The sequence below is a fragment of the Phoxinus phoxinus genome, assembly GCF_949152265.1.
Source record: "Phoxinus phoxinus genome assembly, chromosome: 19".
Taxonomy (NCBI): Eukaryota; Metazoa; Chordata; class Actinopteri; order Cypriniformes; family Leuciscidae; genus Phoxinus; species Phoxinus phoxinus.
In genome coordinates, this window is record NC_136894.1 from 26,150,018 (window position 1) to 26,170,254 (window position 20,237).

The 20,237-nt window shown below is 38.0% G+C and overlaps 1 protein-coding gene across 18 annotated transcripts in view; it reads left to right on the forward strand.

Moving 5' to 3' along the window:
* pou2f2a (POU class 2 homeobox 2a) overlaps positions 1-15,856 on the forward strand; it is a 65,518-nt gene extending 49,662 nt beyond the window's left edge. For 7 of the 18 annotated variants that reach the window (XM_079590694.1, XM_079590696.1, XM_079590692.1 and 4 more), the window contains 13 exons: positions 307-341; positions 1,144-1,200; positions 1,996-2,109; positions 3,430-3,672; positions 4,411-4,543; positions 4,657-4,748; positions 5,938-6,138; positions 6,842-6,983; positions 7,067-7,215; positions 8,577-8,768; positions 9,026-9,074; positions 9,152-9,299; positions 13,352-15,856. In XM_079590694.1, the coding sequence (XP_079446820.1) occupies positions 307-341; positions 1,144-1,200; positions 1,996-2,109; positions 3,430-3,672; positions 4,411-4,543; positions 4,657-4,748; positions 5,938-6,138; positions 6,842-6,983; positions 7,067-7,215; positions 8,577-8,768; positions 9,026-9,074; positions 9,152-9,299; positions 13,352-13,394 (1,598 nt within the window). In that variant the 3' untranslated portion in view covers positions 13,395-15,856. The remainder of the gene's footprint in view (positions 1-306; positions 342-1,143; positions 1,201-1,995; positions 2,110-3,429; positions 3,673-4,410; positions 4,544-4,656; positions 4,749-5,937; positions 6,139-6,841; positions 6,984-7,066; positions 7,216-8,576; positions 8,769-9,025; positions 9,075-9,151; positions 9,300-13,351) is intronic. The other 11 variants (XM_079590686.1, XM_079590684.1, XM_079590685.1 and 8 more) reach the window with 5 other exon arrangements.
* Positions 15,857-20,237: the final 4,381 nt, after the last annotated feature.

Below are 20,237 nucleotides of genomic sequence, written 5' to 3' on the forward strand. Positions count from 1 at the left end.
ATGTACATGATTCATGACTATTCCTAGATGTGTGTGAGTGATGAGATTTTCTTTTGTCATAATTCTCACATTTTCCACTTGGTCTCTGAACCACACACAGAACACTTTAGTCAGCCGTGACACACACACACACACACACACACACACAGTAACCCAGGTTAAACGCTCCATGGTATTCCAATAATGCAATGCCTCTGGCTAACCAGACCACGCTTTTGTTGATGTGAGGGCTGGAGCCTGAGGCACTATTCTGACCTGATGTGTCCTTGCGTGTGTGTGTGTGTGTGTGTGTGTGTGTTTTTACAGACTCTGAGAGGAACAGTCCAGAGGCCAGCGATCAGGTGAGTGAACAACTTTCAGAGCAAATTTTATGTTAGTTGTTCGATCTCAATGAATGTGTGAAATACAAAAAGAAAGAGGTTCATGAGAGGTTCTCCAAAAAGCGTGAGCATCTAGATCAGGGGTGTCAGAGATCTGGTTTTGAGGAAAAACTAAATACAAATATTTCGCATATTTGGGAAAAAGAAATTCTAAAACCATTTGTGTAGTTTTATAAAAGTTAGTATCATTAAATTGACAGATAGCCAATAAGAAAGCTAATAGATAATTATGTAAGAATGCATCTTAAAATGCTAGAGCGTTTCTTTTAATTACGGTACACGCATACATTCGTCATTTGCAAATGTTTGCAGGGAAAGTCCCGTGGCTAACATGCTCATTTTCCCACTTTGAAGTTTGCCGCTTACTGCAATAACAATATGGATAGATGCAATGAAAAATATGATGGGTGAACTTTACAGTTGTTTGTTTCTAAGTGTCCACTGAATGAATATTAAACACGGTGCATCAATACTGATATTTGACTAAGAAGCAAGACTCAAGATTCAACAAACACACTGTAAAAAAAAAAAAAAAAATCATGATTATTGGAGTGTTTTACAAGAAAATATTTTCTGCTTTTAAAAATGCATGTTTAATTCAATGTGTTACTTGCTCTTTTTCAATTTCCGAGTGAAAATTGTTTTCTAAACCTTCCTTTTTAAGCCTCTATCTGTTCTGTTTTAGATCATTTATTAAAGCTAAAGCGGTCCAGTTGAGGGCAGTGAGTTTTGTCCCTGATGATTTGTTCCTGTCTTCATTCAGATCCAGCCAATGAAAACAAGTCCGTTCTGCCTGTCTCCTGCACCCAGCAACACAAAGGTGTGTGTTTGTGTGTTCATGCCTAATGCTTTTTATTTCGACCGCGTTCGCTAACATGGATGCCCTCGGGTAATTATACGTTAACATTGCAATATGCAAATGATAATTCTTTAGTCTGTTTAAACCGCATTCCTAACAAGATGCCAGGCGAGTTACAGGAGAGAGAGGGAAAGTGAGCTGTGACACATGAAACGTATGAAAGGATCAATCAGAAGTGAGATAAAAAGGGAAGGTTCGACCGAGCGCAGGGCAGATGCGGTCAGTAGAGAGAGTCTGGATGGATATTTACAGAACTAAACGAGTTGAACTGCTCTTCTTCTTTTGAATTTGTGAGTAATCAAGTGAATGACTGAAAGTGAGTGTGTTTACTTATGGAAAGTGTGTTTTTTTTGTCTTTGACATGAAGTGGTAGTTGGTTTAATCGGTTATTGATATTTAGTAATGGCCTTGTGTATTTGCATATTAGTTGCAAACTAGCTGTACCAGTAATAAATGACAGTGTTCATTTAATACAGATAAATTAATACAAAAATGAGTCTATTTTCGCATTTTGTAGTATTAAAGGATTTTTTAATGAATTTATGATAATTAAATTGAAACACTCCCTCAAAAAAATGTATATGCTAAATAAATAGTATTAAAATAAAAAAGGGTTAGTTTAAGGCATTTTTTATATTGTTACTATTTATGCGATTGTGTGTGTGAGAGCATTGATGTATTATATTATTAGTGTTTATGTGTATATGTATTATTCATATTCCATATATTAATAATATATATGAATGTGTTTTATAGGTTAAAGCCGAGGAGGCCGTTGAGATGACCAGTGTTCACGCTCCTCCTCCTCCTCCAGTTCAGCCTTCTCTACCACACACACAACTCATGCTGGCAGGCAGTCAGCTCGCAGGGGTATGTGCTCTCACACACACACACGCGCGCGCGCGCACACACACACACACACACACACACACACACACTCACTCACGCACACACTCACGCACACACGCACGCACGCACGCACGCACTCTCACTCTCACATGATGAGACAAACAGGTACACAAGTGAAGTGAATGAAAAATATTTGAGGGAAACAAAACAGCACCAAGCAATTTAAAATAACATTAGATTGTTTGCAACTTCAATTTGTTATTTTATTTGGTTAAAGCTGAAATGTCTAATTTTCAAACATATGGCTTAAAAATTATTTACTACTTCAAAAAGTAAGCACCGCTGATATTTTAAAATACTTATTTTTAAAATAAATATGATTAATAATAAATGTAATGAATCATTTAAAAATATTTATGATCCGATTAAAAATGTTCTTGTTTTGATTTCATGACTTTATTTTTATTATAATCTTTTTATATAAAGGTAAAGTGTAATGTTTTTTAACCATTTTCTAAAATTATTTAAATATTCAGAGACAATATTATTAAGCCATTTGTAGTTTACTTCCCTCATAAAGCAAAACTCTGGCTTTGTGGCACTTTTACTTCAACCAATGGACCCTTTTCACAGGCTGGGATGATATCGCAAATCTAGTACAGTTTTTCATATTTAAATTTTACATATAAATACATATATGAAGACTTCAGATGCAAAAGCCTCTAAGTGCCATCTGAAATTTTCTTCTAGAATGATAATTTTTATCAAGCTTGTATGTTTATGTTCAATTATTTTACTTTAATGGCAATGAAAATAACCTATTAATTGTTATTTAAGTGAAATTACTGAACCTAAATATACAAGCTTGATAAAAATGCAAATTTTAGAAGAAAATTTCAGATGGCACTTCAGATGGCAGATTTGCATCTGAAGTCTTCATATATATATATATATATACAGTTATAACACTATACTTTGTTATACAACCTTGGCTCTTATATATATATTTACAATTTATATATATAAATACAAAAGTTAGGAGATCAGTTTGGAAATCCTGCTCTGGAAGTAAACATGGCTATATTATATAATAATTCATCTGAATGAATGCCAACAAATACAAATATTATATGGATCGCTTTTTTTCGCTCTCTTTCTCTTTTGCTCTATGCTTCTGTTAACTTAATGCAACATGCTTTCGGTTGATGTGTAACCTTCTAAGCTTAACCATGCTGTGGATGCCATCTCAGGGCCTGCTTGCGAGAGAAGCTGCCACAGACTCTCCTGCTTGGTGACGCTGTTCTTTTCTCCACCTTTTCTCTCTGCGCTTCCTCTCTTCAGCTGGCCGCTCTCCTCCCTGCACAGCAGCAGCTGTTGTTGCAGCAGGCTCAAGCGCAGCTGTTAGCCGCAGCCGTGCAGCAGTCGAACGCAGCGCATGCGGCCCACGCAGCTGCCGCAGCCAATCAGCAGCAGCACACGCAACAGCAGCAGGCCAATCAGGCAGCAGCACAAGCCCAGTCTCAAGCCAAACATGAGCAAGCTCCGCCTCCACTGCTATCGCAGCCTATCCAGCTCACTGCCCAGGTACCTCCTGCGCTGCCGGTCTACGTTTTAGGAAAGTGCATCTTTTCCTGTATTTCAATTCAGGGAACATTCCCGGTAAAATATACTATATATCAACGGCATCTGTGGCATGCAGTCAATTATGAACAGAAGTTATTGCAATTTGTCCATTAGGATATAAATACATAAGGTTGCACTTATGTACATGCACTTATGTGTACTTACAGTGTACTTGCCTAAGAAAGTACTGGGTAATATAAGGTAACTACATGGGTTATAGGCTTAGGGTTAGTACCTAGATGTTACCCAGTTATTATATTCTTACAGTACTCTTACAATGTAAGTCTTGCAGACAATCTTGCAATATCACATTTAAATAAATAAATATCAATTATTTAATTATTTGTTATTCAAATGTATTTATTCCAATTTTAATATACTTGTGAATACATCTTAATTTATTTTAATTTACTTAATATAACAATTTAGTATGATTTGCATGCATTTAAGTATTTAATGAATGTGTGAAATGTGCATATTTTGTTCCTGAGACATCTGGTCATGTGCAAGGAAACATTTTGTAATATAGTCAGTCATTTAAAGAATGTGAAATGAGATTAGAATTAAAATATCAGGTAAAGGGTTCTTCAGTACAATGCAAATTGCGATTTCCCGCCGAACTATTGTTTCTGTACCTTGACTTTTTACTTATTCCCCATGTCTTGACTTGCTCACTTGTCTTTTTTTCACCCTCATAAGGCTTTCTGTCTCTCTCTGAAGGACATTCAGCAGTTGTTGCAGTTACAGCAGTTGGTACTGATGCCAGGTCACCACCTCCAGTCCCCTGCTCAGTTCCTGCTGCCTCAAGCCCAGGCTCAGCAGGGTCAGCAAGGTAAGATGCGCCTATTATACACACACATTATTTCATCATGGCTATGGAGTCAGTGGATAGCATTTGCGTGCAGTGATGTCTTTAATGTGTAATTGCCATTCATGCTCTCTCAGGTTTGCTTTCGACGTCAAATTTGATTTCACTACCTCAGCAAAGCCCAGGGAGTCTCCTGACCACCCCACCTAGACTGGGGCTTCAAGCACAGGTATGAACAAAAAAGGGTTTCCAACTACATTGTTGTCCACCTCATTTTGCTTATTCAATTAGCAAATAGTGTCCAGTTATCATCATGGCATTTTACTTGAGACACTGCATCATGGGATACAGGATTTGATGCAGTGCGCTCTCTTGTATACTGCAAAGTTTGGCAAATTTAATAATTTAAATCAGTATTCTGCATAGTATGTTTAGACTACCATTCCAAAGTTTGGGGTCAGAATTTGAAAGAAGTCTCTAACACTCACCAAGGCTGCATTTATTTGATCAAAAATACACTAAAATTAGTAATATTGTGATGTATTATTACAATTTAAAAGAACTGTTTTTTTATATATATATATACATTTGAAGATACAATTAATTCTTGTGATGGTAAAGCTGAATTTTCAGCATCATTACTCCAGTCTTCAGTGTCACATGATCCTTCAGAAATCATTCTAATATTCTGATTTGGTGCTCAAGAAACATTTCTTCTTATTATAATTATCAATGTTGAAATCAAGTTGTGCTGCTTAATATTTTTTTGTGAAAAACGTGATACATTTTTTCAGGATTATTTGATGAATTGAAGGTTCAAAAGAAAAATACAAATAATATATATATATATATAGTTTAGGGTCCAATTCTCACTATGAACTAATTGCTTATTACTTGCGTGTACAGTGCTGGTCAGAATTATTTGCCCCCTTGGTAAATATAATTAAAGATGGCTGTAAAAAATCTTTGATCATACTGTATTTACCAAGTGGGCAAATAATTCTGACCAGCACTGTATATTACTAGGATATTGGCTGTTTATTAGTACTTATAAAACACATATTAATGACCATATTCTACATCCCTAATCCAATACCTAAACTTAACAACTACCTTACTATTAATAAGAAGTAATTATGAGGCAAAAGTCATAGTTAATAGACAGTTAATAGTGAGAATTGGACCCTGATCTAAAGTGTGACCAAAAAATCTTACTTTTGAAAGTTATCGCATACTTATAAAATAATAGGAGTTGAATGGTATGCTATAGTCAGTCTAAATTTGTTGACTTTCAGGGGTAGAAATGATGTTATGCAACAATGAAGGGAATCTTTTGGAATGGGTTTGAAATTGAAGGCTCTGTGTCACAGTAGATACGTGTTTGAGAAAGTAGTGTGTTTTCCCAATCTGTGCTGTAGCGTCATCTTGACGACAGGCTGTGGTCATTGCAGAGGGAGAAGAACGTGGAGAGCGTTGTAAGCTCCGCCCCCTCCTCAGCCCCACCCATGAGCTCCGTTCCCACGGCGACGCCCCATCCCGAGGAGCCCAGCGACCTGGAGGAGCTCGAACAGTTTGCCAGAACCTTCAAACAGAGGCGCATTAAACTGGGGTTCACACAGGTGTGAAACTGTTTTCTGTCAAAGTTTGACTTTTTTTTTTAAAGAATCAAACTTCAAAAAATAGAAATGAAAAACAATTATTCAAGACACTTATTTTTGAGATGCAGTCAACATCAAGTCAAGTCACCTTTATTTATATAGTGCTTTATTCATAAAAAGGTCTAAACCAATAACGAAGATGCAACCAGGTGGAAAACCAGTGAGAAATTTAGCTTTAGTTACAATATTCAGTGAAGAAAATAAATGAGGAGATCATTTGTGAGAAAGTAACATGCCACTAGCACAGTTGTGTGAGAGAGAAAAAAACACTTACTATTTTGGTATTGAAATCTATGGAAGATTGTTTCCTCCACGGAATAAAACAATTTAAAAGATAATTGCGAGTTTATATTTTGAGTTTAAGTTGAGAAAAGTCTCGCAAAATATAAAGGCCCATTCTGACGAAAACAAAGACTGACTTTTTTTCTCAGAATTGCATTCATATCTCACAATTCTGACTTTATAACCTACAATTGCGAGTTTATATCACGCAATTATGAGAGAGAGAAAAAAAGTTGCAATTACCTTTTTTATCTTCATAGAAGATACCTTCCATAGAAATCACATTATGTGTCTGTGAAACAAAGTTAACAGTCCTCAAGCTAAACTAGTCCTGTCTGCTCGGGGATAAACTGATGACACTCGGCTCCGTGTCTTCATGCAGGGGGACGTCGGTATGGCCATGGGGAAACTGTACGGCAATGACTTCAGTCAGACCACCATCTCACGTTTCGAGGCTCTCAACCTCAGCTTCAAGAACATGTGCAAGCTCAAACCCTTGCTGGAGAAATGGCTGAGCGATGCAGGTGTGTGTTTTTGTCACTTTTCTCATCGGTGTTTCATGTTTGCATTCTTTACGATTCGTGTCATGTGTGTGTTTGCGTTACAGAAACCATGGCGATAGACAACATGCTTCCGAGCCCCAGTTCACTGTCCTCGCCTCTGCTGGGCTTTGAAGGGTTGCCTGGACGCCGCCGGAAGAAGCGCACCAGCATCGAGACCAACGTCCGCATTGCCCTGGAGCGCAACTTCATCTCGGTTAGTCGGACTCACGAACAACACACACACCGTACCAGCAAATGTTGCAGGATTTTAATTTCCTGCTACAGAAATCATATTTCGTTCAAATGACTCGTTCATTTGACTTGGTTTATTCCGCACAGCACACCTCAGCTTCATGACCTCCTTTTTGCTGTCTCATGATAAAAAAATATTGGTTCTCTTTTTGAAAATGCTGAATCCATTTTTTTCTCTCTCTGGAGAAACAGAAGTCTACCAGCAAACTAATTTATTGCAATATACAGTATAAGAATTATGTCACCACATTAAACCCCATATACTTCTGGCATGATTGAAGTATTGCTTGAGCATATTTTTATGCATTATTTAACATATTATATGATAGGCCAGTTCACCTAACAGTCCAGAAGGTTGTCTATGGACACACATAGGAGTTTGAAAGTGGTTACCAACCAGGAAAAAATAAGAAATAATAAAACAACATGATATTTTTATAAATAAATAAAATAATAATTATGAAATATAACATAATGCATACATGTAAATATATATTTATACCTTATTATTATATCTTATGTTAAATTGCTTGCAATGTTGTTTGTAAGTCGATATGGATAAAATAAAATAGAATAAAATACAATTCCAAAATTTAATAATATATAATAATAATAATACGTTTTACATTATCTTATGATGATTTGCTTGCAATATTCATTTGTAAGTTGCTTTGCATAAAATAAAATAAAAATAGACTTTTCATTGGTTTGCATGGAAAGTGGAACAACAAGTAGCAATAATAGGTGAATCTAAAAACAAATACGTTTCTAGATCATTCCAATGTTTTATACTAAACAATACAGGTTTAATTTAGTTTTATGGTTGCACATGAGTAACAAAAAGTTTTTCTCAGGTAAGCACCACACCTGTGTTGTGAGCTTTTTTCAAGGAAACGCATCTAAGATCAAGGCAAACAGCCAGTACGCTTGAGGCGCCTCTTGCTGCTTCTTTCCATTTCTAAGTAACTCATTCTGCCGGTTGGCATTGCGATGACAGAAACTTTAATTATAAATGTAACCAAAACATGTCCATTATCAGATAATACAGCAATTATAAAACAATTATAAGTCATGTGTCCTATCAAGGGAGTGGTGATCAAATCAACCTCATGAATTTGAATTTTAGAACAAATTCCTTGATGTAAATTCTCACTCTTAATGATTTCAATAAATCCGTGTTTACATGCATTTTTGAGTACCAATTACGTCTTTGATTCACTGCGTGTTTTTTCTCAAATATTTTGTGCATCAGCATGAAATTGTTTTGGGCTGAAACTTGGTCTTGTTTGGCATGTCTCGTGCACTCATGAATCTCACCTTTAGAACCAGAAGCCTACCTCTGAAGAGATCCTGCTGATGGCCGAGCAGCTCAACATGGAGAAGGAGGTCATCCGCGTCTGGTTCTGCAACCGACGGCAGAAAGAGAAGCGCATCAACCCCTCCAGCGCCACCCCTCCGCTGCCCACTCAGCCCCCAGCACAGACGCACAAGCCCCCCTGCTACAGCCCGCACATGGTACGCCCACTCATGGCTTTAGCGATTGATCTGGCCCGAAGCCATTTCGACTGACAGCTGGTGTTGAAATGTTGTTTGGATGGTGCATGGTGTGAATGGGTGCAAATGTGGTATAAAAGAGACATGTCTGGTCATGTGCTTGAATTATGTTCTACCATAAAATGAAAACGGGACCTTTGAAAGTAAAGGAAAATATTAAAGAATGTCATTATGAGATGTATGTTTGTTAATTAAAGTCTCTTTCCTTTTTTCTGTAGATGTCCAGTCAGGGACTGGTTCAGGTCGCTACCAGTCTCAGCACAACAGGTGAGAAGAGCAGTTAGAATGAATAATAGTGTTGTGCACTTTACAAGGACAGACACTGAATCTCTCTCCGTACGTAGCCGTCAGTCCCACACCTTCTGTGGCCTGCCCTCTCAACCCCAGTGGACATGGAGTGTTGAGCTCCGCCCCTTCTTCAGTGACTCCGCCTCCTCTCAGCACAGTGAGCCCCACCCCGCCGGGCCTCGGCAGCCCTGGCCTGAACACAGGGTAAGAAGCTCTTGCATGTGTTTAGGGCAGGGAAATGCTCTTTTGACACTGTTTGATTTTAAAATAATATATATATTTTTCTTTTTATTATGAATGTAATATTATGAATGTTTATTTATTCTTGTTTATTATACTTTTAAACATTAGACACTTTAAACAATACTTGCAAGTTTGCACAAATTCAATATCCATTGTTGTACATAAGATAAACTATCTTAGAGCAGGAATGTTAAAAAAAGAACATTATTAATAATATTATTATTATTGTTATTATTATTATTTAATAAGAAATTAACCCAGACAAATATTTGTTTTGGTTGATTTAATCAACTAACAACTATTGTTGTTGTTGTTAATATTAAATCATTATTTGTTTAGGTTGATTTAATCAACTAACAACTAATAAATTGAGTGATAAAATATTGTAAATTATCATTTATTCTTATTTATTATACTTTGATATTTTAAACTGCTTGGAAATTGGCAAAAATTCAATATCTAATGTTGAACATAAGGTAAATGATCTAGAACTGGACTATTAACAAATTATGACGATGATGATTATTATTATCATTTAACTAGAAATTAGTCCAATCAATTATGTAAGGTCGATTGAATCAACTAACAAATAATATTATTATTTTAATTCTCATTATTAATATTATTAATCAATTATTTGTTTAAGTTGATTTAATCAGCTAACAACTAATATATTGAGTGATAAAATATTGTGAATGTAAATTTATTCTTATGTATTATACTTTCATATTTAAACAATATTTGCACATTTTCACCAATTCACTATCCAATGCTGCAAAATGTAAATTATCTTATACCGAGATTGTTACAAGTGTGGATAATAAAAATTATTATTATTAAATCAGAAAATCAGGTTTTTGTTTAGGTTGTTTTAACCTATATTGAATCATTAAATATTGTGAATGTTTATATATTATTATTTATGATACATCATCTATAATATTCAAGGATATTTGCATAAATCCGGCATCCAATGTTCCATATTACCTCAAAATTTCCCGGTCATAAATTTGAAGACCGTGATAAAAACACATAGGGCCCTATCTTGCACCCAGCGCAATTGACTTTGAACACCGTCGCATGTATCATTCCTATTTTGCACCCGCGCACAGCGGACTTTTCCCTCCACAGACGCACGTCGGTAAATTAGGGAATGAACTTGCGCTCGCGGGGGCGGTTCAGCGCAAAGAGAAGGCGTGTTCCGGCGCAAAACTTCCCTGGTGCTATTTTCCAGTTTTAGAAAGCAATTGCGCCACTGACCAGGAAAAAAACAGTCTAAAGACAGTGGCGCTGTTAAGGGCGCGTGCTTGGCCATAATGTAGCGTGTTAACGCGCATCCACTTTGATTCTCTAATATAAACAGACGCAGCAGTTTTCATTTTTGCTCAAATCACACATTATTACAAGGAAAAATATTAACACACGAGGGAAATCATTGTTGTGTCCGTGAAGATGTGGAAAAGATCTATCTAGATAAAATAAAAAAAAATCTAGATTAGGCTACACATTTACCCAAATTATACGCCTGTTTAACTGAAGCTAATTTGGGTGGGTTTCTCCCATCATCCCCAATGTCACTTCTCTGTTTTACGGCCCTGACGAGAATGTCGGTCTCCTCGGCTGTGAACCGCTCCTGGCGTGCGCCGGCAAATCCGCCGTTATAATAGCGATCCGCCATGGAACAAGCGCGCCGGCTCTTAAAGGGAATATGAGAGGACGCTCTGATTGGTTTATTTCACGTTACGCCCAAACTACACCTATGAATAATGAAGCTACTTCAGACCAACCCCTTTTAGATTTGCGCCAGGCGCAAGAGTCGTTTATCCCGCCGGGAAAATAGCAACAGCGCCCGGGATACGCCCACAAAGTTACTTGCGCTTTGACACTTGCGTTTCAGATCGTTAAAATAGGGCCCATAATCATTCTGTCAGCAGCTTTCATTATGACTAAGCATTCTGAACTGAAATAATTACAGCTTTGCTGTAGTCTTGTCATACTTGTTTTCACGATAAAACCTCTATTCTCACTTGTGTTCCAAACCTGTCCAATTGAATGTGAACGGTACGCTGTGTTTTCTCGTCTTAATGTCATTCTTTCCAGCATGTGAAATCAACACGAACTCCACGATGGACATGGTTGTTCTTGAGATGTCACTAAAAATGCTTGCTTCTCTCTGCATGTATGAATGGCGTATGTTTGTGGACGCGTGTAAATGACACATCACACACATTACAGGAACACAATGATGGGTGTAAGCACAGGAATGAACCAGGCCCTCATCAGCAGCAACCCTCTGGCCACAATGCAAGGTTTGTCACAGAGGACGAGGAAATCAATTAAAAGAAGATTCATTGAAAGATATTCATTAAGGAGCTTGGCTAATGGGGGATGAAACCTCCCATCATTCACCATCAAAAAGCCTTCTACTATTCTCACCACATCTTCATCCTCACTTACATATGTTTGTCTGCGTGTGTGTGTATGAGAAGAGCTGTGTTTGTGCACCTTGTCTGTCTCTTTCAAAAGCACTTGCCATTTCTATTGCCCTTATATTTGTTCTTGAGCTCATATTCATCCTCATCACTTAAAACCCTTTTCCACCAACACCGTACTGGAGCCGACGCACAATCTAGAACTGCTACATTTACCTCGACGAATAGGCAGCTCTGTGCCAATGTGTTGCCTCGCAGAAGACCAAACACCCCGTTTCTGTTTTTGTCGTGTTGCAGAGCTACTTCAACCAGTTTATTTTCCCTGTCTGTCTATTTAAATAATCGCAATTAATAATTAACATGAAACGCTCTTAAAACCTGTTTGGCCCATTGTGATTATGAAAGACAACATTTAATAACATGTTTACTCCAAACTCACTTCATAACGACAGTTGAGCATCCTTCTGTGAGATGATGTGGCGTCTTACACTGTATAAAACACTATGAAATAATATTTTGTGTGCCTTATTCTGTGATAATAGCTATGTTGATTAGCATTAAAGTATAAATATACTTTATACTATATACCGGTACTAAGTTTGTAATATCATTGCGCCTGCTGATACGGCAGCACAGTTCCTTGATTATTACGCAGGCAGGAATGAGAGTATAGTTCCTAGTCATACTGGCCTAGAAAATCACAACTTTTTATTTTCTGTCAGTCTTAGTACACGATGTAACTGCAGAAGAGACGAGGTTTAAATAGGAAAAATATCGAAACTTTGGTCATTTTTTTGAGAGAGATGCTAACGGTCTAATCAGATTCAATGATCTATGCTAAGCTATGCTAAAAGTGCTAACGCCAGACCCAGAGATCGGCTGAATGGATTCAAAAACGGTAAAACTCAACTGTTTAACAGTTTAACAGTTTAACTCGAGTGTTCCTTTAAGTAAAGATCATGTTCCATGAAGATATTTTGTAAATTTCCTTCCGTAAATATATAAAACACTTATTTTTGTGAGTGAATGCAGCACAATCGTGAACATAAATGGACAACTTTAAAGGACATATATTGCCCTATTATAACAAACCATACATCAATTGAAAGTTTATTTATTCAGCTTTCATGTGATGTATAAATCTCAATGTCAAAAAATTGACCCATGTGACTGGTTTTGTGGTCCAGGGTCACACACATATATATATATATATATATTATTTTATTTTTTTTGTCCACTCGTTTTACCACTTTTGACCACTTCCACAGGTAGTCAAAAACGGATTTGACCAGATTGCTTTCTTCTGGTCTTTCGGCTGTCAGAGAAGAAACGAAAGCTCTTCATATGTTTTTTTTTTTTCTCAAATTGCGTGAGCTTGTTTCATCCAATAGATCGAAGTTCTGAAAAAGTCTATACATTTACCTTCCCATAGACCCTCCCCTCGAAGAAATCAGGACAGAAGTGGTTGAAAGTGGACAAAAGAGACGGATTTAAATAGCAGGTGTCAATGGGTATGTCTCACTCGCCCTAATTTGCTCTCTTTATTTCTCTCTTTCCCTCTCTTCTATCGTCTTTTTACAGCTCTAGCTGCCAGTGGTGGCCAGATTCCCATTTCCGCTCTTGAGGGCAGCGGTCAAATGTTTCTGGGTGGAGCTGGATGTCCAGGAGCTGGACTGCGCCAGTCCCTCTTCCTAAACCGCCCCACTTTACTGCCCCTGGCGAGGAGCGCAGGCATGAGTCTGGTGGGCCACCCCAGGGCTTCTCCGCCTCCTGGCGTCAGAGGCGCGAGCCCAGACTCGTGCTCCATCTCCCCCTGCTCAAGCCCCGCCTCCTTCTGCTCATTAGGTGACGCCTCACCACCCCCTCTGGGCGGAGCCATGGCTGAGTGACGCCCACACCAAGCTGCTGCACTTGAGGGGAGTCAGAGGGACGGACGAATGAAGACAAACAAGACTCGCCTTTTCAACCAAAGCCATCTCTCAATCCCTCCATTTCTCTCTTGTGCTCTCTCTCTCATTATGTCTTTGAATGCCAAAAATACCGAGAAATGAGCAGAAGAGAACAGGGATAAGGAGAGAACAGGATAACGGGGGACTTTTTAAACCAAAAAAATTTATCTATTCAGTGTGGAGAGGTGGCCTCAATGGAGCTACTTTGGAGAATGTACATTTATTCCTTTCTGAATAGAAAAAGACAAACCTACATGAACAGATTTTTTGAGGGCAGGGTCGTGAGCCAAAAAACTTTACGAAGAACCAACAACAAAGGAAAACGGGTGGCAACGAATGGAACAAAGAAAGGACATTTGACAAGTGTCACTGGATGATAGAAAGAGAAACCAAAAAATAAACACATGGAAGAAGAATGGAAAGACTCACAAAGACAAAAAAATGACGAAAAATACCAAAACCAAAATACCAAAAATCAAAACCAAAAAATCGGATAGAAAAGCTTTAACTAAGACTTTGAAACCTGAATTGTCCAGGATCAGATTAACTCTACAAAACACCAAACACCTTTTGCTCAATTTTCATTGGTTTTCATGCACCCCATATAATGTAAACTCGTTTCTTTTTCTTTCTTTTAAACTATTTGTAAATGTATTTCTCAATCTACCTCTGCTATCAACTATTTAGATTTACTCATTCTTTTTCATTCCATTTTCATCAGCATTTTTTCCAGTTAAATTTAAGATGAAAAACCGCAGAACGACAGAAGAATTTCAAGGGATTTTTTTTCTCCACTTTAAACAGTATTACACACAAATACACACAAACACACACATATACACTGAAGTTACTGTGATCCCGATTCCCTTTCCATCACCGATCATCCGCTGGAATCCATGCCTCAAACTTTGACACACTTTTCTTGGATACCAAAGCATTCGTCTGGCCTTTTGCGTCAGCTAAAAAGCGATCAGACGACAAGACCTCAGACATGTCAAAAAAAAAAAAACATACACAAGGAGAAATTTTCTAATAAATCCCCCTGAGCCCCCAAACCCCTGCCCTCCATCCTCTCTGGACCCCTCTCCTGTGCCTCGGGAAAAAAATGTGTGGTGAAAAAGGCCAAACGGAGAAAAGGAACGACAGGCAAGAGGAGCAGCGACTGAAGAGGATCCGAGGAAACCTGCAGGGGGAAATCCAACAACCGAGATGCGGAGGGGAGACACGTGATGACGGCGTTTTAATTTTTTTTCAACACACGGATTAAACCAAAAATGAAACCAAACCAAACCAAACCAAAACCAATGGACTAAACCTGAACTTTACTCAATGGAATGAAACCAAATACCAGGAGTGGACCACAGGAGGTGGACAAGGAGGATGTTTTTAGAGTAGCAAGACTCGATGACGTGAAAAGACTCAACGTGGCTTTGACCAGAAGATCATTCCTTCGCCTCCTCCCTCCTTTTCCGTTAAGTCGATGCTTTCACTCTCCTTCCTGGACGGGAGAATATTTATAACCTCATCGAACTGAACTTCAGAATATATATATATACATATATATTTTGTTTTATTGCTTTTTCCTCTTGGTCTGTCTGTTTATGCTGTATGACTCGTCTCATTGCTTTATATTTTTGGGATAATGGGGTGACGTATTGCCTATTTTCATATTTCGTGTGTTTCGTCATTTTGAATTGATCGTTCCGGGGGGTTTCCCTCATCAGGCGGTTTGAAACAATACTGTGAACATGTAGCTTCCAAGTTTTGCTTCGATTGCGAATGTTGTGAAACGATAAGCCAAAACTGAAGAAATACCAAAAGCGAAAACTTTTTCTTTTTTGACACCAAATAGCAACCTAACCAATGCACAACGCGTGGAGAAAGACCGTATTGGTGCTAGGTCTCTTCGAGGAGAGATAGGGAGCAAAGAGTGAGACGTGTGTGAGACGTGTGTGAGTGTGTGAACGTGGAAGCTCATCTCCAGCATGGAAACCAAACCGAAACACGGCCGGTAAGCCAACTTAACTTTCGCTCGGCGTGTCGGCCAAACAGTTTTTGACTATGTGATCTTAGACACATACAAAAACGTGGGCAAACGAGAAATGTAGAGGTTGTGGGGGACGGGGTGGGGTGGGGTTTAAAAGCAACTGGAAATCCGGTTGGCGTTACACTTCTAGAGGGAATGTACCTGTTAGTGCTTTGATAGATTTTGTAGGGGGAAAAAAATCTATGTTCAACTGCTTACTATTGCTAATGTAAAAAAAAAAAAAAAAAAAGGCTGTGATAAAAATAGTCCTTATGAAATGTTGATGATGATGATGATGATGATGACTTGATTTTAGACCAAAAGCTTTAAACTGTCTCTCTTTGATTTTTTTTCCCTCGAAAATTTGTATTTATTGTGTGTGGGGGAGGGTGTATCAAGGATTTATATGTCTCCAACTCTTCGTCTTATTTATTGGCTTATTTATGTATTTATAGCATTTTAATTTATCGATTTGGTCTTTTTTTTAATCTTTGTAAAACCAAACTGGGGAAATGTGGGGTAGCTAAAAAAAAAAAAAGCAAGTGTCAACAAAGTTTTTGAAACCAAACTAGCTACTAAAACTGACTGTTGTTTCTGTGGGTAACTTTTCAAAAAATCTGCCCACCGCTTTCGAGAGATGAAAAGTTTCCAAACTGTCTCTATAACTTGATGTAATATATAGTTATGGGCCGACTTTAAGCATAACTCTTGTTCCAGTTTTTTCTTTTTATTTCGATTTTGCTCTGTTTCTTAGATGCGTTGGATGAGGGAAAAAGAGTGAGAGAGATACGCTTCTGCATATACCTCATGTTTGATTAGAAATGCCAAATAGATGGGAAAAAAGCTTTAAGAATTTGACAAAGGGGAGCAGAGGCGCTGTTGCTCAGGAGAGGGTCTTTTTAGCGTCTTTTTCGCGTGAGTATAAGGGTTCACAGACTTCCCCAGATTATCTATCCAACGTCCGGTTCAAATATCCGGCCCACTATCGGTGTTGAAGAACAGTTGATGGCAGATTTGGTTTTCACATCGGTTTTCTATGTGTACGTTGCTCATGTGATTATTGGTTTTTGTATATATCTCTGTGTTGGTGTGTGTGGACGGCTCTGCTGTAGAGGGCCCTGAATGATACCAAAGTTAAACCTCTACCGCAGGACCTCTCACATACTAGACGCGCTCAAATGCATGGACGTTCTTGTAGACATGCACACGCAAAACTGTTCTTCAACCATATACAGCAGGAATGTCCGCGACTGCAGCGTTGTCATTGTGCAGTATGTTCCGTTGTTTTGCATTGCCAAATAGAGGTAAATCTCACATTTAAACGGCATTGTTCTCCGAATTTTACATTCAAATTAGAACTTAGGACAGTTTCGTTCAGTTATGTTGACAGTTTACGGGGTTTAAATGAATATCAAATGCAACATATTGTTTGCCTGTTTTCTTTCGTTTTTCCCTTCGACTACTACAGCTTCAATCCAAAGGTAACTGATTAGGTCAACAAAGGAAGATTTTCATGCTAAAACCTCAAGAGTTGAAACCAAAGAGTTCTGCCGTAACATGTTGTCAGGAAACATGCAGATGCTTTTCCTTTTGTTCTCAGAACACATACCCGCTTCTCTTTTTGACATTTGATGTTGATCATGATGATGCTAACTACATGACGATGGTCACTTTCGACTCTGTATCTGCGTTTTTGCGAAGATCCTTTTTCCTCTCTGTCGGTGTGTGTCTCGCTCTTACCTCAGAAGCTCTTCATGGAATTTTCAATCTGGATTTTGTTCAGAACTGTTGAACTGTCTGTTACTCATCGCTCTCTGTGTGCCTGTTGTATGGGGTGGGAACGGGGTGGGCAAAGACGGGTGGGGGCCAAACAGCCAATAAGTGTTAGGATTAAAGTGCAACTTTAGACCAAAAATGTGTCCATGTCTGGTTCTGTTTTCTCCTTTATCTTTCAAAAAAGGGGGGGGAGGATTTTAATTCTACACTTAAAGTTTCCCTGTGGTGAAAATCAACCTTTTAATGCTGTTTATATTTCTATGTGGTGTTTTTGATATGCTTTAAGACAAACCATGTGCAAATTCATAAAGGTCACATTCATACACAGGGCAACTTTTTGAGCAATGTTGCTGGGCAATCTTGCCGAGTGATTGTTGCTTGGGCACTTTCCCATTGAAAATGGGCAATACATTTCTATCTGGATAATTTAAATCTGTCGTGGATCCTGTCTCATCTTGTTGCCCGTTGATGGCAATATTGCCCAGCAACATTGCTCAAAAAGTTGACCTGTGTATCATCACCTTTAGTCAACACCATTGCTGAGTATTTTCTCCTTAAAACTGCAGTGAACCAAAGACCGTCTCTCAAAAACGCAGTTTGAAATCGCTGGTGTTTCTGACGTTACAAACTACCTTGTAATTAATCACGTCAACATATGACCAATGAGTGGATCTCTGAGCGAGTGAGTGGAGGCGGGCTCATTTTTATATTCATAGAACCACGTATACTAAATGAGGCATGAATGTAGAGTTACATTCAAGCTATTTTAAAGCATGATGATTTTTTTTTTAAATATGTAATTTTGCTGATTAAAGGTGAGTTTCAAGGGATACAATTATCGACTACATGGGGGACTTAAACTCTAGATTAATATTTTCAAACCTTGGGTTAAGTAATGTTTCACACCACTGTTAAGTTAACCTTGGGTTATGAAGCTCTTTTGCAGTGTCAAAAGATGCGTTGCTAACATAAAAATGAGTTTACCAACCAACAACCAATCATAAGGTAAACAATGCCTGCCTTATTAAAGGTGCGGTAAGTGATTTCTGAGGAACACTGTAGATATTTGAAATCAACCCTAGCAACTTACTGCACCTTTAAATATTTATGCACAGAAACTCGTGCACTGGGCTTAGTTTCAGCATCTAAGCCTTAAAGGACAAGTTCGGTATTTTACACTTAAAGCCCTGTTTACAGATCGTATCTGATGAAATAGAACGGTTAAGATAAAAATTTGGACACATGCTCCTGTCCCGAGAATTTTAGGTTTATTTCCCTTCCCCCCCTTGTCTATGTGCACTGGAAGATTCCTTCCTAAAAACACATTAAACTTTCGTTTACAAAGACGTGAAACTCACCGAGTGGTCAGGGGTGTTCACTGATATGCGCACTCAAAAATCGCTGAAAAAGATCCTTTCCAACAGGTTTTATCGTAGTTTTTGTCCAACTCCATTGACTTGTATTGAATGTGCTGTGTGAGGTACGGTGTTACTCCGCCGCTTCTTCTGTGTATTCAATGAAATGCCAGCGGTTTGCTTGCAATTGGCAAAGGTGCATTATCGCCACCAACTGGGCTGGAGTGTCTATTATTCAAGCTCTCAACGGAAAAGTCACGTGTGACGCGTTTGGCAAAATAGGTCCACAAAAGCGAAATAAACCTAAAATTCTCGGGACAGGAGCATGTGTCCAAATTTTTATCTTAACCGTTCTATTTCATCAGATACGATCTGTTAACAGGGCTTTAAGTGTAAAATACCGAACTTGTCCTTTAAGGGAACCTTTCTTAAGGGAATCGTGTGAAGTGCAGTGATGGAAGAGGTAAATTAATCAATGCAAGTGGTGAGTTTCCTTATTAAAACAAGTTGCTTTCTTGTTGTCTTGAACTTGTCCAATCAATGTTTTTAATTTTGTATGCAAATAAGAATGCTAACCCAGAGTTTACATCAAATGTACAACGTGAAATCGCAAAACGCTGTCCTGCAATTTACAATTTACCTAAGGGTCACAGAATGCAACTTGGGAAAACTCTGAATTATGTTAACCTAAAATGAACATTCGTTTCATATGTGAAAATCACAAATATAGATTTATTTAATACAAGTTAAGCGAAATCAACAGCAATCATGCCATAATGTTGATTACCACAACAAATAATTTCCACTACTTTAAAAAATAAATAGATAAAGTTGAGGTTACAGTGAGGCACGCACAATAAAAGTGAATGGGCCTATAACAAAATATATACAGTACATAACTTTACACCAAAAAAAAATGTGCGATGTTTTTACACATCATGCTGACATGCATATTGTTTAGGTCTTCTGGCTATAATATTGAAATGTTTATAATGGCGACAGATTATACAGAACCTCAAATTCCTTTAAGTATTAGAATGTGTTGGGAGGAACATTAGGGGTGTAACCATTGTTCAACTATGACAAACTTTCAGTTATCTATTACATTAACTGTTTATATGTTGATTATTCTTGGACAGCTATTAGAGCTGTTTTTTACAAACTACATTTTTGGGGAAAACTGCTTTATTTTCCTTCGCCATATATATTATAATAACTTAAAGTGCAAAGGCCTTAGGGCTAATAGTTGCACTGTAGGTGAACTGCGTTTTCAGATTTTCCGAGGGAACCATCTCTAATTATTATTTCCCAGAGTATGTTACTCCGGGGGGACTATATCCTTCAATACGTGTCTTCTAAAT